Raw genomic sequence first — 16,200 nt, 5'->3', positions numbered from 1 at the left:
CAAAAATTCAAGGGAAATAATTCAAAGTTTTAAACTTGGAAGTAAATGTCGATAAATGCTTAAAATTGTTATTAGAAACAGAAAATGACTTGTACGAGTCATTTGGGCTCTTTTTAATTCTTTAAAAAATGATGAACAAAAGAATAACCCTTACTATCCCTTTAACATAATGTTTAAAGAATAAACAACTTAGTTGTAGGTATTAAGGAGATGTAAGAATAATTGACTTGCTTGTGGGTATTAAGGAGATATAGGAATGATGGAAGCATTGGGTATTTCATGATTATATATTCTTTATTTAGAAAAAAAATAGACCTTGCAGGAAAGGCTTAAAATGTTATAAATCACACTGGGATAAAGTGATCGGCATAAGCTTTAGTGTCAGAGGGTGTAGAATTATTTTACAGTTAAGATCATTATTGATGAAGCTTGGTGGACGATTATTGTAACAGATAAAACCTTGCTCTTCATGGATGGTCCTTCCTCTGAAGTTAATCCAGTGATATTGAATGATTCATTTATAACAATTCAACTGTCCACTAATTAAAGTTTGTTTATAGATGGACTCAGAATGGAATTATATCAGTCACTCCTTGCTCTTTATTGATGATCCTGTATCTTGAACTTTGAATTGATGCTTCTCCACAGTACTGGGCTTGGGATCAATGGTAAGAGTTGTGGGTTCTGTGTTAGATTCAGGAGTTCAATGATAAGAGTTGTGGGTTCTGTGTTAGAGTCAGGGGTTCAATGATAAGAGTTGTGGGTTCTGTGTTAGAGTCAGGGGTTCAATGATAAGAGTTGCGGGTTCTGTGTTAGAGTCAGGGGTTCAATGATAAGAGTTGCGGGTTCTGTGTTAAGAGTCAGGGGTTCAATGATAGAGCCAGGGGTTCAACTTTAAAGAGCTATGAGGTTGTGTGATAAGGCCAGGGCTTCGATGAGAATTTGGTTTTAATTGGTGATAGAGCCAGGTGGTTTGTAATAGAGCCTTGGGTTCAATTATAAAGCCAGGGGTTTATTTTAAGAAACAAAAGGTTCTGTGATAAAATCTGGGGTTCAGCAACAGAGCCATAGGTTCTGTGATAGAGTTGTGGGTTCTGTGATGGAGCCATGGGTTCTGTGATAGAGTTGTGGGTTCTGTGATAGAGCCATGGGTTCTGTGATAGAGTTGTGGGTTCTGTGATAAAACCAGGGGTTCAGCAACAGAGCCAATAAAGCTGTGGGTTCTGTATTTATGATTTTATGGTGTGTTAAGTATTTGCCTTTATGACAGTTCACATGAAATGTTCTGCTCTGAGGTTAGATGATTTACAGGATTCTATGATAGAGTTATAGGTTGGGCTTTTGCCCCTGGTCTGAGTTGTTTATTTTCTGTTGACAGTCTAATTATATATGTGATGTGACAAACTCTCAGATCACAGAAGAGGGCTGGTATTTATGACAAAGATTGCAGCATTGATTTCTGCTTCCTTACTCTGAGAATCGCCTCCAAGATACTCTCAGCTATTTTGGTGGTTTTATTATCAGAAATAGCCTATTATAAACTGAAGTGGGTCTTTTTTTCAACCTTTACAATACATGTTCTGTTTTATGATGAATGTGCTCTTTAATAAAATGCTTCTGCTAGGATATCTTAAAAATTGAATTACTTGACATTCATCAAAACCTTAACTTGACACACTTCCAATCAGATGGAGGATTTCATGAGTTTGCAGGGCTACATATCCTCTGCTGTGATTGATTAATTCACCCTGCCGATGAAGGTGACCACTACTTGTCTAGAGCAATCCCTATGTGAATACTATGTGAAATTTCCCTCCCTGTTTTTGCTAACCCCCTACTTGTTCCACAGCTAGCTTTACCTGATGGATTCATTCCCTCTGTGATGGATGAGTGTTGATTTGCTAGAAGAACTCAATAATGAGAGTGAGATGGCAGAACAGGGCATTAAATCATTTATATTCATTTATAACTCCTACAGTAACACCCAGGCAGCTGAGGATCACACTCTGCAGATGACTACTGTTTAAAATGGATCACCATTCTCCTATGGACTTATCACTTACTTTATTTTCTTCTTTTTTATGTTCTTGAGAATCAAAGATATTAAAAATTTAGTGCCTTATTGCTGAATCCAGTGGGGGATATATGCTCTGTCTCTCTCTCTTTCTATCTCTCTCTCTGTTCCAAACTTTACAGCTTACATGAGCAATGGACTTAATCTGTTGTCTGTATGTCCATTGTTAACAATTCACAATTTTTAGCTCACCTGTGCTGAAAGCTCAAGCTTTTCTGATCACTTGTCTGTCTGTGAAATTTTTACATTTTGACTTCTTCTCCAGAACCACAGTGCCAATTTCAACCAAACTTGACAAAAAGTATACTTGGGCGAATGGCTTTCAAGTTGGTTCAAATGAAGGGCCATATCCCCTTCAAAGGGGAAATTATCATAAAAATACAAAAATATGGTGGGGTCATTTCAAAATCTTCTCAAGAACCACTGGGCCAGAAGAGCTGAAATTTGTATGAAAGCTTGCTGACATAGTGCAGATTAAAGTTTGTAAAAACCATAACCCCCAGTGGTAGGTTGAGGCCATAATAGGGGATCAAAGTTTTACATGCAAATATAATATAATAGGGAAAATCTTTAGATATGGGCCAAGGTGACTCAGTTGAGCAATGTGGCCTATGGGTCTCTTGTTTTACTTTTTCTACAAAACACAGGATCAATTTCAAACAAATTTCATTGGAAGTTAACTTTGGGTTAGGGGATTAAGATTGTTCAAGGAAGAGCCATGTCCCAAGCTAATAATAGTGAAAATAGGGTTTGGTCTTTAAAAAATCTTCTCAACTGGAACTAGTATGAAAGCTTCCATTCAAGCATCTTCAAACCATGACAGCTGGGGACGAAGATCAGGTTTAAAGTTTTTCATCTTTTTCTGAAGAAAAAACCTAACCATATTTGAATATCATAAAATCATTATGTACATGAATTGATATCTAGCCCAGTGATTTGGGAATCCCTGTTTTTGTGTTTAAGTTTTATGGTATTTCTAAGCTTCAGAAGTTGCAATAGATTTCCGTATCATAAATATTTGCAATTTGGGAAATGATATATATACAGTGTAGATCTACATGTAGTTAGAACACTTTGATTTTGACAATCACTTGGGAATTTCAACTTAAAAATGGCCACAGAAATTGTCTTTGCATTTTTATTATCTTTTTAGGTAACCTAGCTGAGTCACTCAGGTGATCTATTGCTAATAATCTGTGTATGCCGTCATGTGTGAACAGTTGAACAAATTTTTACTCATCATTTCCATTAGTGGAACTCTTCAAATTAAATTATATGAACGTTTTGTGTATGTCCCAGTAATCTCGCACTTGCTTGCGAGACTTGTGCATTTTCTTACCAATGACGCACAAGAGTCATCAAAGCGCGATAACTCTAACGAGCTGGTAATGAGAAGTATTGCCATTTAAGAAATAAGATATCATTTTAAAAAATTCATTTTTTAATGTTGTTGGGATATGACATGAAGTTGGTCACGTGATATCCTATAACGCCTGAAGAGCGTTATAGTAGATTTGATCACGTACCAACTTCATGTCATATCCCAATAACATTCAAAAATGATATTTTATTTCTTATATTTATATTTTCTATTTTGATTTGTGTTCTTACCGAGCTTCCATGATTATGTAGCAGATGACCAAAATAACGATCGTAGAACACAAAATGTAGTTCGTATGAGTTTTAGCGAATAAGAAATTAGGAACAATATCAAAGAGAATATAAAATATAGATATTTAATTGCAAATGTTAAAAAAAGACGAAACATGTGTAAAAATAAAGGTAATTTAGAGCGTAAAATTAACTGAAATGACGACAAGAAGAGCGGAGTAAACACATCCGTGGTGTGATTTGGTCGCGATCAGCGATGGAGAAACTGGCGTCGGTCTTGCATATTAAGTTGAAAATGCAATTGTTGATCACAGATTTCGACAGAAATTCAAAGGATCTGAGAGAATTGATGGTGGATATGATGGGTCAAGTTAGCGTTAAGCTCTTAGTCAGGTTTTTGGAAAGAAACAACGGTATGTTCATCATTAGGACTCGCGGTTGTAGCCATGTAGGAGACGATTCAAGACAGTAGGACAGATTTAGACCAAGTGCAGGTAGGTTGCATCTTTTATTTACCTTCAGTGTGTGTAAAATAAAATAAAAACGAACTGACAGAGTTTTTGTTCACTTGAGAGATTTTTGTTGTAGGATTTTAATGAAGACTCGCACCGGTACCCTGACATGAACATGTAAATTTTTCGAGCCTCGAAACCAGCCTCGCTTATAATCATGCCGAGTCATAGCCGTGATGGAAGTTGCCAGGAAACAACAGGTTAACTTATCATCATGAAGTAAATACATGTAGGCTTATAGCTCTGCCTACATGTTTTCGCTTACAGTATCATAGAACTTTATTTTATAAATTCGCCATGCAGAAGTTGCAGACGGTATTTAAAACTGTATAAAATGAAACAACAGAACGATATATGTTTAATGTTTCTCTTTTATAAATTGATGAAATTCTTGTTTGTTTACAAAATAAATTGTATAAATATCCTGCTGCGTTTATTTCTGTTATGATGTCATTGCAGTGGCGGATCCAGGATTTACGAAAGGGTGTGTGTGAAAGTCAAGTATTAGCCAAAATGCTTAGCCATTTTGGGTGCCAATCTGGAATTTTACAATATGTCTATTATATAAATTTGTGGCGAGGGGGGGGGGGGGGGTCTAAATCCCCCACTGCATTGCATAAGCAAGAAGCCAGGTGAAAATACAGGAACTGACATTTGAAGCAGTGATTGTATTCATACGCAAGAACAAACTGATCACATGACCAAATTCATGTCGCATGAAATTGAACATCAATTTCATTAGTACTGTCATATAAGGAAGTGCATTGGCAAATGTAAATATAAAATATTGAAGTATTCTTTTCAAATTTTATATGAAGCATCTTTGGGATAAGGGAGACATGAATTGCAAATTTCAAGACTCCTACACCCCCGGGGCCTTAGGGGTGGGGCAAAAATGGCCAAATATTCATAAATTTTCAAAAATCTTCTCTACAATGAGACATATGGGGGGGGGGGGGGGGGGGGGGGGGAATTAAATACATACCATATAGAGCAGGAAGGCCTGTACCAAAATTGTAAATTTCATGATCCCTGAGTTAGAGGTTCTGAATCCAGGTGTGGCTAAACTTGGCATACAGTGCATATGTGTAAAATATCTAAATAAGATCTTCTTTAATGCTATAATGATACTAAATTGAAACATTGATACTAAATCAAAACTGAATAGATATTTAGAAGGAGCAGGTTGACTGTCTTTATTATATTGTCATTCATCAGTGTGGTGCCCATTCTGATACCATTCGTGTTTTTAAAAGAACACATCTTGTTTTATATTGCTGCTGAATACTAGAATTTAGCTTAAATATGCAGAACAGGGAAATTATTAAAAAATTTGTAGCTCTTTGGGCTAGTGATACTTTTGACTAGTACTCAGGTGACCTATAAGGTCTGTGGGCCTCTTGTTTATTTTTTGCCTGCACTGTTGCATACATATCTTTATTAATTGCTTCTTGTGTTTAATATTTATCATACCTCTTCTCCCTCTTCCATGGAATGAGAATGATCCCTATTGATTTCAGGATTTTGTAAAAATCAAAAGTACATACAATGTATATATATGAGGAAACAGTTTTGAGGCCTGAAGGGATTTTATGTAATGCAATGATCAATACCATCACTCAATGATACATAATGACATAAAGTAAAAATATTGGATCATTTAGAAAAAGAAAAAAGATTTCTTCATTTCATTCCTTAAAAAATGAATAGGAGAGGGGCTTGATAAAATGGCTCCAAAGGTATAGCTAGTGCAAATAGCATGCATTTTTCAATATCCGGTTACATAATATGTAAGATTTATTCTCATAGTTTCAAAAGTTTTGTTCTACATGTACTAGGAACAAAATTTTTTACATATAATATTTTCACATGAGGGAATAAAGTTATATTTCACTTATAATGCCACCAATTCCATGAAATATATAGTGGCGTAGTTCCCCAGACTCAGTATTGTTACAACTGTAAGCAGTCTGAGAGTAACTTACGGGGATCAATGACAGACTTATTTTCAAAACTGAAAAAATTACAAGGCCATGTGGTGCATATTTTCTGATTTGTCTAAATGATGACAAGAATCCATCCTTAATCACTCAGCTGTGTATGATTCAGATGCTGCATTTAACAGTGTATTTTCCAGATGATTGACCAGCGAATGGTGTTTACCGTGGGTGTCCTTTCCTCTATGTACAGGTTCCATATATTATCTGGCTTTTTTTGGTTGTTTTTTTTATAAAATTTGCATTTGCCATTGAACTTAAAGATGTAATTAAACATAAAGAATTGTTACAGTGGAGTTTTAAAATTTTTACTTTCACCACCCATCACACACAATTATCCATACTCTTTTTTGTTGGAAATATACATTATAAAAATTATTGCATATAATGTGATATGGTACATGCAGAAAATCATATGACAGGCAAAGACTTGTAAATTTAAAGATAATGTGTCAGCTACACCTGATTTCAATTTTCTACATCAAAAAACAAAAAGAGATGTTATGAATAAGAATAAGCTCATCTAACGGTTTTTAAAAATGTATTTTACCAAATAGACAAACGTTTTTGTGTTTCATTTTGGATTTTTTCTTCTTCTGAAAATTAGCAGGACAGGTAAAAAGATGTGTGTTTGCATTTGCAAATGGTCCTCAATGGCATGAGTTACTGATTTAATTTTTGATTCAGAAATATATTCAACATACAGTAGTAACAAGGTGTGTAATGAATGGCCTCAGTGGAAAGTCTGGCCTGTGAACTGTACATTATTCAGGATGTTAGTAAATATCTTTCCAAGGTTGCATTCAAGTTCAAGTTCACGTCTGCAGTAGAAAGAACTAAATATGTTGATAATTAAATGGTTATTACATGTAATCCAGTTATGTAAGGGGTTTTAAGTATGCTTTGTATCAAGGTCCCAATGGTGTGAATTTCTTTTTAAGTACCAATCAATAAAGAATTTAATATTATTAAAAGGATACTATCCACCAGTAAAGAATTCAACCTTTGAGGGATTATTTGATTTAATTACTTCATTAAAGTTTTCAAAAATGAGTAATAATGTCCGTATAAGTAATAATGTCCGTATAGTACAGTATCTTTCTCAAAATGTGGGCAAATGTATCTATTAATAAATACACAAGTTAGCTTTAATCCCCCACAGCTGTCTAAAACTCTCTATATCAATAATCAGAACTATGTAATCTAGCTTCTTTTTCATATCACATGTTCATGCACTGAAATTTCTAGTTTTTAAGGTTTTTCTAAAGTCCTCGTATATTTTTTCCTCCAAGTCTTGATTATTTAAAATTTTTGAATAGACTATGGTGTAATTCATCATTCCTGCACTTTACAAACACATTCTATAGAAATAAAACATCCTGAGATGCCGACCCCAAAGGTCTTGAATTAGTTTGCAGAGTAAGCTTCTTATACCTGTAGTTTATGAACAGAACCCACCGGTCCACCCTGTACAGATTAGACTGGTTTAGGGAGTTTTAAATATCAGCTTTATGGTTTCTGTAGTCGATAACCTGTCTGCTATGGATGAGAGCAGACGCACAGTGGCTGATCAGTGGTAGATTCCTTTGTTTTGATCTGAAATGAGCCCCTGTCTTTTATAATTGGACTTTGTAGCAGTTTGTAATGAATGTTATCTCCACCACTGTCTAAATGTGAGGTAGGTCTTTTTTTCAACAATTTTTTATAACTTGGTAAATGTTTCAAAGCTGTAATATTGGATTTTTTTTTTATTCTTTGACTTTTTTTTGTATAACTATAAAGGTTTTCCTTTTGTTCTTTAGAGTTGAATCTCTTCAATTTGATTCTTTTGAAGTAATGAAATATGGCAGCATTTTTCTCCTGTTGATATTTCTTCATGTGGCCAAAAATTGACTTCCCTCCCTGTTAAGATAATTATTACATAGGTGATATTTGAAATTTTGATTTGTACATAGTATTTTAACAAAACTGATGTGCCCTATATCCCTTAATGATTTCTCTCAAGGTACATATGTGTACATACATGTATTAAGATTGAATGCGAGCTGAAGATTACACAGTGAAGATATTATTAGAATTAGGAAATTTAGTCTCATAATCAACGAAATTTGAAAGTCAATTGTAAAACTAGCGAATTTTTGTAGTTCAACTTATGTTTGTATTTTTAGTCACTATCTTTTATTATTTATATTTTAGGATCAGAAGATTTATTCTGTAATTATACATGCATCATATATCAGCCGGAATGCTCTCTTTCAATTCCAACTTTTCAATTAATGCTCATTGCGTGGTGAAATTTAGTCTGAAACCTGTTCATGTTATTACGTAATTGATTATCCTCTTACATTATGGATTTTGAATATGAATAAACCTGTACACATTGTCGATAATTCTTTTAGGTATAAAATCTATATAGATCTGCTGCTATCATCCCCAAGTTCTACTTTTACAGGGCACTTACAACCATTTTGTCTGCATTGTCAAGGAAAACATCCCCATAATCCAAATTGTCACTTTAAGGTGCATCTCCGATAAAAAAAATAGATAGGAAAATAAATATTGATCTCAATCTTTGTGGGGTTTTCTCACGATATTCTTCTGTATTTTATTATCATCCCTTAATTGATGCCAAAGATTTAATGTACGTAATTAACTTTTGTTAATCAAATGTTCAATGGATCAGATGTGGTAGACTGTTGTATAAAACTTGGCAGGATATCGGTGGGTAGAAGTTTATTTGAGAGAGAAACACTGCTTATTTTTCACAGCTGGTGGGGGTTCAAATAGAATCATCTTTCATCAGACAAAAGTATACTCTAATTGGATCACTAGAGATATGACAGTGGGCTAAGCAGTCTGAACCTTGCGCTCTACTGTAGTTCCTGATTTATAAATTATTCAGATTTGCCGCCCGCTGTTTGATGTTTTGTTTTTCTCCCTCCCCTTGTTAAAATCTCCACTTGGAAAAAGCAAATTTTCAACAAAAAAAATTGATTTCCCCACTGAGAGTTGAATTTTGTGAATCAGTAAAAGAGAAGAGGCTGGCACACCAGGTTCTAGCTGTTATCTGGTGCGTACTGTCTGTCTCATTTGCAAAAATATTCCAACACTGATATCTTTAATCACAATTGCTTCCAATCCAAAAAAATGTTGTGTGATGTGTCAATAATAACTGATACTGCTGATTCGTAATCTGTCCATGAAATGTTTAGTCAAGCCTTAGAGAATCGGAAATCTTTTCTTGAGTTGATGAAATACTTACATAAACATTTGTCTACAATTTTAAAAAGTTTGCAGTGCATGCAGGGGTTCCTTTACCCAAGAAACTACAGGTCTGTTCAGTTGTATTCTTACTGTATTGAACTTTTGATATTTAATGAAATGTTGCTGATTTTCCAATTTGGTATAATAGGACTGTGTGGGACAATTGTTAGTATTGAGAAGTGGTACTTGGTCCAATATTCATTGAGAAGTGGTACTTAGTCCAATATTCATTGAAAAGTGGTACTCCGTCCAATATCTAATGAAGAGTCTTACTCAGTCCAATATTTAGTGAGGAGTGGTACTCGGCCCAATATTTGGTGAGGAGTGGTACTTGGTCCAATATTAAGTGAGGAGTGGTACTCGGCCCATTATTTAGTGAGGAGTGGTACTCTGTCCAATATTTATTGAGAAGTGGCTCTCAGTCCAATATTTGGTGAGGAGTGGTTCTCTGTCCAATATTTATTGAGGTGTGGTATTCAGTTTGATATTTAAACACCACTCTGATTCTATGCACAGGTATTCTGAAGTTGATATTAAAAGATGCTGGAGTTCCTAATTGACAATATCTTTGTAGTCTTTGGTGATCTGTTCTTCCAACAGTCTGTCGGAATTCCCATGGGCACAAATTGTGCTCCTTTGTTAGCTGACCTGTTTTTATATTTAGTGAGGAGAGTTAATACTTGGTCCAATATTTAGTGAGGAGTGGTACTCTGTCCAATATTTAGTGAGGAGTGGTACTCAGTCCAATATTTAGTGAGGAGTGGTATCGATGAAGAATGACATAGTCAGGGATTATAGTCAATTAATACTTAAACAGTATGATATCTACACTTTATTGTCTGAAACTACAGCAATAGAGAGAAATATTGCTCTAGTGTGAAATTGATCAAAATCTGCTGAAATAACAGAAGTATTTTGATTTTGCTTTCATTTGCTACATGAATGAAAAGACAATAACTTTGTCATTAATTGTCTTGCATTTTCACCATATAGTTAGAAATAATTGGGGTAAGGTGCTATGTTTCAGGCTTAAACTCCAAGCAAATTACACCCAGTAAATGGATTTCGCATGGCACCTTATAATTTCCTTGGGGTCCAGGAAGAAGGGTCTATTAACTCCATAAATCAACACCAGGGCCTTTATTAAATTGAATTATTAATGCCAGTCCCCAGGTCTTCAATGATATACATATATAGTTATATAGATTCCTCCCCGTGAGTGACTCACTTAATGCTTTACAAGATGGAGAAATATTCTGTTTTCGTGCTTGTCTCAAGTGTATCCTCCAGTTGAAAGCCAAGAAATCTTCATCTCTTGATTGATTTGTCGGAAGTGTTTTGGATGAGAATTCAGATGATTTAGCTGTTTTTTTCTGTGAAATTTCATTTGGTTTGTTAGCCACTAATTGGCTCTCTTGACCAGTTCAGTTGATATAGCCTACTATCCGATAGGTAAATCAACCAATCGTATTTGTACATGAATGAGATGTAGACAAATATAGCAATGAACAAAAAGATCTACATGTATATAGTGATGTATCAACAGATACATACATGAGTTAGTATTGAAGTCCATATTTGGTACATTAACAGAATGTATTAATTAAATTAATTGAATGACTGAAATTTTTCCTCTCCTGATTGTCTGAAACAAGATACATCAAGCACTTGTGTGGAATTATTTGGTAACCTTAATTGACATTTTCACTGTTGTTCATCTGTTTGCTATTGTGATGTCATTCTAATTGTCTGCTTCTCATTATGACATCATCTGTCTAATTGTCTGCTTCTCATTATGACATCATCTGTCTGGCATGCATGAGAAAATAGCATTCTCACTTCTTTTGATAAAGAAAAAACATAATTTTACTGTAATAGCAAATGATTCGATAAAACAATCGTTGACTTGATATTGGTTGACACCTTCATATATCAATCCCATCAAAGAGATAATTATTTTGACTGTTCATACATTAACTTTTTGAATTTTTGCTTTCCAGGGGTCAATAAATTGAGGTATCAACCTCCTGAAAAGACAGTCAAATCTGAGCTAGGTTTCAACTTTATCAGAAGTCAATAATTGTACAATACATGCATATCGATATTGATATATATCAGCATGATCTATTAGTGATAATGAGATCCATGTGTACTGATGTCCATGTATAGCAGTATATTAAACAGCAGATCAGTAAATGAATGTGGATTACTTTAATCTGTAAGTAGGTCATGTGGAGAGATATGTATACTGTCAGTACCGTATATACTCGCCTATAAGTCGTTTTTTTTGGGAGTCAATTTTTGGTCCAAAACTCTATGTCCGACTTATAGGCGCGTCCTAAGAAGATTGGTATTTTTCTGGGTGGCGTAATGTAGTGTTTTTTAAACAACTCTGATGAGTATCATGGACTACCACACAAATGATTATTGTTCACAAATATTTAGACATATTGTATTGTTTATGTATTTTAAAATCATGTATAAAGTACAAGTATTTTTATATTTTTATCTAGTTTAAAATTATTTACATACCGGTAACTAATACTTTCAATTCAACTAATCTATCGTTTATCGGTAAAATTGAATTACGAACCCGATTTAATATTGAAATATTCATATGTATACCGGCTGAAATATATTTCATAAGAGATCGAATATTGTTAACAGATAATTTAGATCATCATTCTTGACTCTTAAAAACTCTATTGCTGATACAAGGAATTATACCGGAATCCCACAATAACAGTTTTCACGAGGCGCGTGCCACTAAGTAAACACGGTGTCAGGTACTGGTCATTAGGAGACCATAATTGCTTATATAAACAAGGGATCATGGTCCATAATAGATCAAGGGATGCGTTTAAACCCCAAACGGATATGGCTTGGATATTGAACACCTCATAATTATTAATTTCTCAAAATATTTTTTGAAACATAGGTAAAAACACTAGAGCATTGACTTGAAATTGTCAACCTATTCTGACAAAAATTTGTACCGACTTATAAGCGGGTCAATGACAAATTCCTACAAAATAACCTTAAAAAATACAACCGACTTATAGGCGGACCGACTTATAGGCGAGTATATACGGTACATATATAGGTCATATGGAGAATGGATATGGGTTGACATCTCCATATGAGTGAAATGATCCAATTTCTCGAGAAGGACGTTAAACAATCAATCAATCAATCAATCTTATACTGTCAGTAGGTCAGATTGAGTGCATATATGGATGTTATATACTGTGTACCATAAACGTCATGTGGAGTATTGATATAGATTTTTTATACTGTCAGTAGGTCATGTGGAATATGGATTTAGATTTTTTTTATACTGTCAGGATATAGAATATTTTGTACTGTAAATAGGTCATGTGGAGTACGAATATAGAATTTTTTGTACTGTCAATAGCTAGGTCATGTGGAGTACAGATTGGGATTTTTTGTACTGTCTGTATAGGTCATGTTAAGTACGGATATCAAATTTTTTGTACTGTCAATAGGTCATGTGGATGTTGGATATGGATTTTTTTTTACTGTCAATAGGTCATGTGGAGTACGGATATGGCCGGATTTCATGTATGCATTGTAGGTAGCTTGATATGAAATTTTGCAGTATTTCTCTCATCTAATGTAAATGTGTCCTGTGGTGCAGAAAGGTATTGGGGTTATTTGATTAGATTAGTGAATATTGGCACAAGTTGGATGTTGAAATTCATGAACTAGTTAGTGAATTTTTCTACCCAACAAGTTTCAATATTCACCAATAGAAGATCAATTTAATAATTTTAAAATAACTCCTTTATTATATTATAGCTAAAACATACTTCAGTTGTTCCATGTTGAAAATTTTAAATTTATGATTTTCTCCTCAACTTTAGAAACTTAAGCATAATTGGCACTGATATGAATGCGTGCAATATTATAGGTATGCACATTGTTAAAGTTCACTGAACTGCTGTAGTGAAATGTTTTAGATAGTGAATAATATTTGCTGGTAAATCAGGGTAGAAAAATTATGACTTCATATGCAACGCATTGAGATATTACAACTTAATTTAATAGACAAATATAAAATCGAGACCAGCTACATTTTAACATAATCCTGAATTTAAAAGATCCCTTTGTTCTTCTGAGTCTGGGTATATCTCTGCTGTGGTATAGACTTCTGATTAGCTGGACTGGGATGTACCGTACATTGTATTGGGCCACCGTCCCATTGTTGAACCCTACACATGAAGTGTTTGGTGGATAGATGCAATAATTTTGATGTATATTGCAAATTATAATGGACCTCTTTGCTGTTGTCAGAAGACAGGGGAGAGCACAGCTGGTCTTTGTAAACCACTTGTCCTAGCACCATTGGCTAAAGCAACTATTGACAGGTTTTAAAAACCCATTTGTCAGTGGAAGCTGACACAATTGAGCTCCAATCCTACAGTAATCGGACAAGGCGAGTCAATATTGACTCTAACAATGTGTCTTATCAAGAAATTTGGGCTGCCGTTTTTTCTTTTTTACCTTTTATCTGTCCATATTTGTTCAGTTCTTTGTAAACCGTTGGACTGCCATAGCATTTTGGGGGGGTTTTCTTGAGATAAATTCATGCTTTGTCAGCTGTACAGTTGCTGTTGTTACATTTACATTGCAATCATTCAAACATGTGCACAGGGTGCTGCTCATTGTGAATTTTTCTTCATTGTTATTTCAAGGAGTCCTTTCATTGAGTAAGTGTGACAATTTAATTTGAAGACTTAATGTACATATATTGTGTTTATTTAACTTGTAGCAAGTGAATGAATTTAAAATAGCAATGCCATGTTATTGGTGTGTATACATATAACTTGTTGCAGATTATGCATTATAAACAACTTATCTGCAACAACTTAAATATTATAACACTGCCATGCTAACATTTTATTTATATATTCTTCTTAAATCAAATTATCATTTGACAGATTATAATGGTTTTAATTATGTTTTGGGATGAATTAAAACAAAAGTGTTAAGCATTATAATGATTAAGTCACAATGATTTATGTAGCAAGTTATTGAATATAATGAATGGTGTTCATTACCAATCAACTTGCATGTTACACATGATATTAAATTACTGTAGTGTGAATTACATTTTGCTTCTTGCAGACTGAATCAACACACATAAATTGATTAAGATTTGGGTTTTTTTTATAGCTATTTCTGTGAAGAATTTTTCTATATCTCAAAGTGCGAAACATCCTGAATTGTTTACTCATAAGGTCTTCATGGAAAGGTCATCATGAACTGTGACAAAACTTGGTAATTGAATATCACTACTGATCCACATTTTTTTCATAAAATAAACTATATAGTTCCCATCAACTCACCCCAAGGTCAAAATGGAAGGGGGTGGGGTCACAAAAGGAGAACAAAGGATATCATACTATAGGCTTAAATGTATTATGCAACTAGTATCCAAGGGCAGATCACTCTCAATAATGCACAGAAAGTACCTAAAGTGTGTGCAACATTTTATCATTTTTCTTTTTTAAGAATTATTCTAATTTTAGTCCACTGCGTTTTTAAATTTGACAAATTGCAAATTGTTGTGAAGCATTCAAATTAAAGAAAGAGAACCACATACACAAAACCGACCTTGATCACTTTACCGTGGAATGTGTACAGATATGCAGAATTCCAAAAAGTGAGACTGCATGGACGCAGAATGCAGATTATGTCGGGTTGATATTGTCCAGGACGTATACAGACATGTCCATTAGCACCTGTCATTGTTTAACCTGGTGAAAGATCAACAATATGTATAATGCTATTACACACAGAACTGGAGCTCTTTATCAGAGAGTACACCTTAATTCATATTGCTCTCGTTATACACACAACCAGAGCTCTTTATTAGAGAGTACACCTTCATATTGCTCTCATTACACACACAACCAGAGCTCTTTATCAGAGAGTACATCTTCATAATGCTCTCATTACACACACAACCTGAGCTCTTTATCAGAGAGTACACCTTCATATTGCTCTCATTACACTCACAACCAGAGCTCTTTATCAGAGAGTACATCTTCATAATGCTCTCATTACACACACAACCTGAGCTCTTTATCAGAGAGTACACCTTCATATTGCTCTCATTACACTCACAACCAGAGCTCTTTATCAGAGAGTACACCTTCATATTGCTCTCATTACACTCACAACCAGAGCTCTTTATCAGAGAGTACATCTTCATAATGCTCTCATTACACTCACAACCAGAGCTCTTTATCAGAGAGTACATCTTCATAATTCTCTCATTACACACACAACACTCGTCTTTTATTTGTGAGTGTATTCGTGTGAGTCATATTTTTGTTAATATAAATTATACATACAGTGTAAATAATATGTTCTTGCAAATAGAATGTGATACACAATAGCTTTTGATTTAGTAAGGAATGTTTTAAGGTCAAGACCATTGTAACACATTTGACCTTCACTTTGACCTCAGGTACAGGGAGCAATTAAACTGAATGCATATTTAGGTAATGCAAGCTGTAATCATGATGCTATAATTAAGAAAAAGGGAGAAAATCTAATTCTGATGGGATTGCAGAGGTCACATCAACACTAGGCTTGTGACATTGAGTGCCACACTTTTACACTCCATTTATTGGTCCAGTTTGGGCCATGATACAAAATCTGTAATTTTCCATTTTTATGTTCAATTACTCTGGTCTTTGTTAGGATCAGCATT

General features: G+C 34.3%; 1 protein-coding gene across 5 annotated transcripts in view; it reads left to right on the top strand.

Moving 5' to 3' along the window:
- The window catches only part of LOC125683477 (double-stranded RNA-specific editase 1-like), a 42,286-nt gene that overhangs the window by 11,479 nt on the left and 14,607 nt on the right, over nucleotides 1–16,200 (top strand). Inside the window, exon 1 of one of the 5 annotated variants that reach the window (XM_048924679.2) lies at nucleotides 620–668. The exons of the other annotated variants lie outside the window; for them this stretch is intronic. Coding sequence (XP_048780636.1) covers nucleotides 635–668 — 34 coding nt within the window. The 5' untranslated portion in view covers nucleotides 620–634. Of the gene's footprint in view, nucleotides 1–619; nucleotides 669–16,200 lie in introns of those variants that run through there. 5 annotated transcript variants of the gene reach the window in all.

Source organism: Ostrea edulis, chromosome 6 (assembly GCF_947568905.1).
Source record: "Ostrea edulis chromosome 6, xbOstEdul1.1, whole genome shotgun sequence".
In the NCBI taxonomy this organism is placed as follows: Eukaryota; Metazoa; Mollusca; class Bivalvia; order Ostreida; family Ostreidae; genus Ostrea; species Ostrea edulis.
This window is presented reverse-complemented; position numbering and strand designations above follow the sequence as displayed.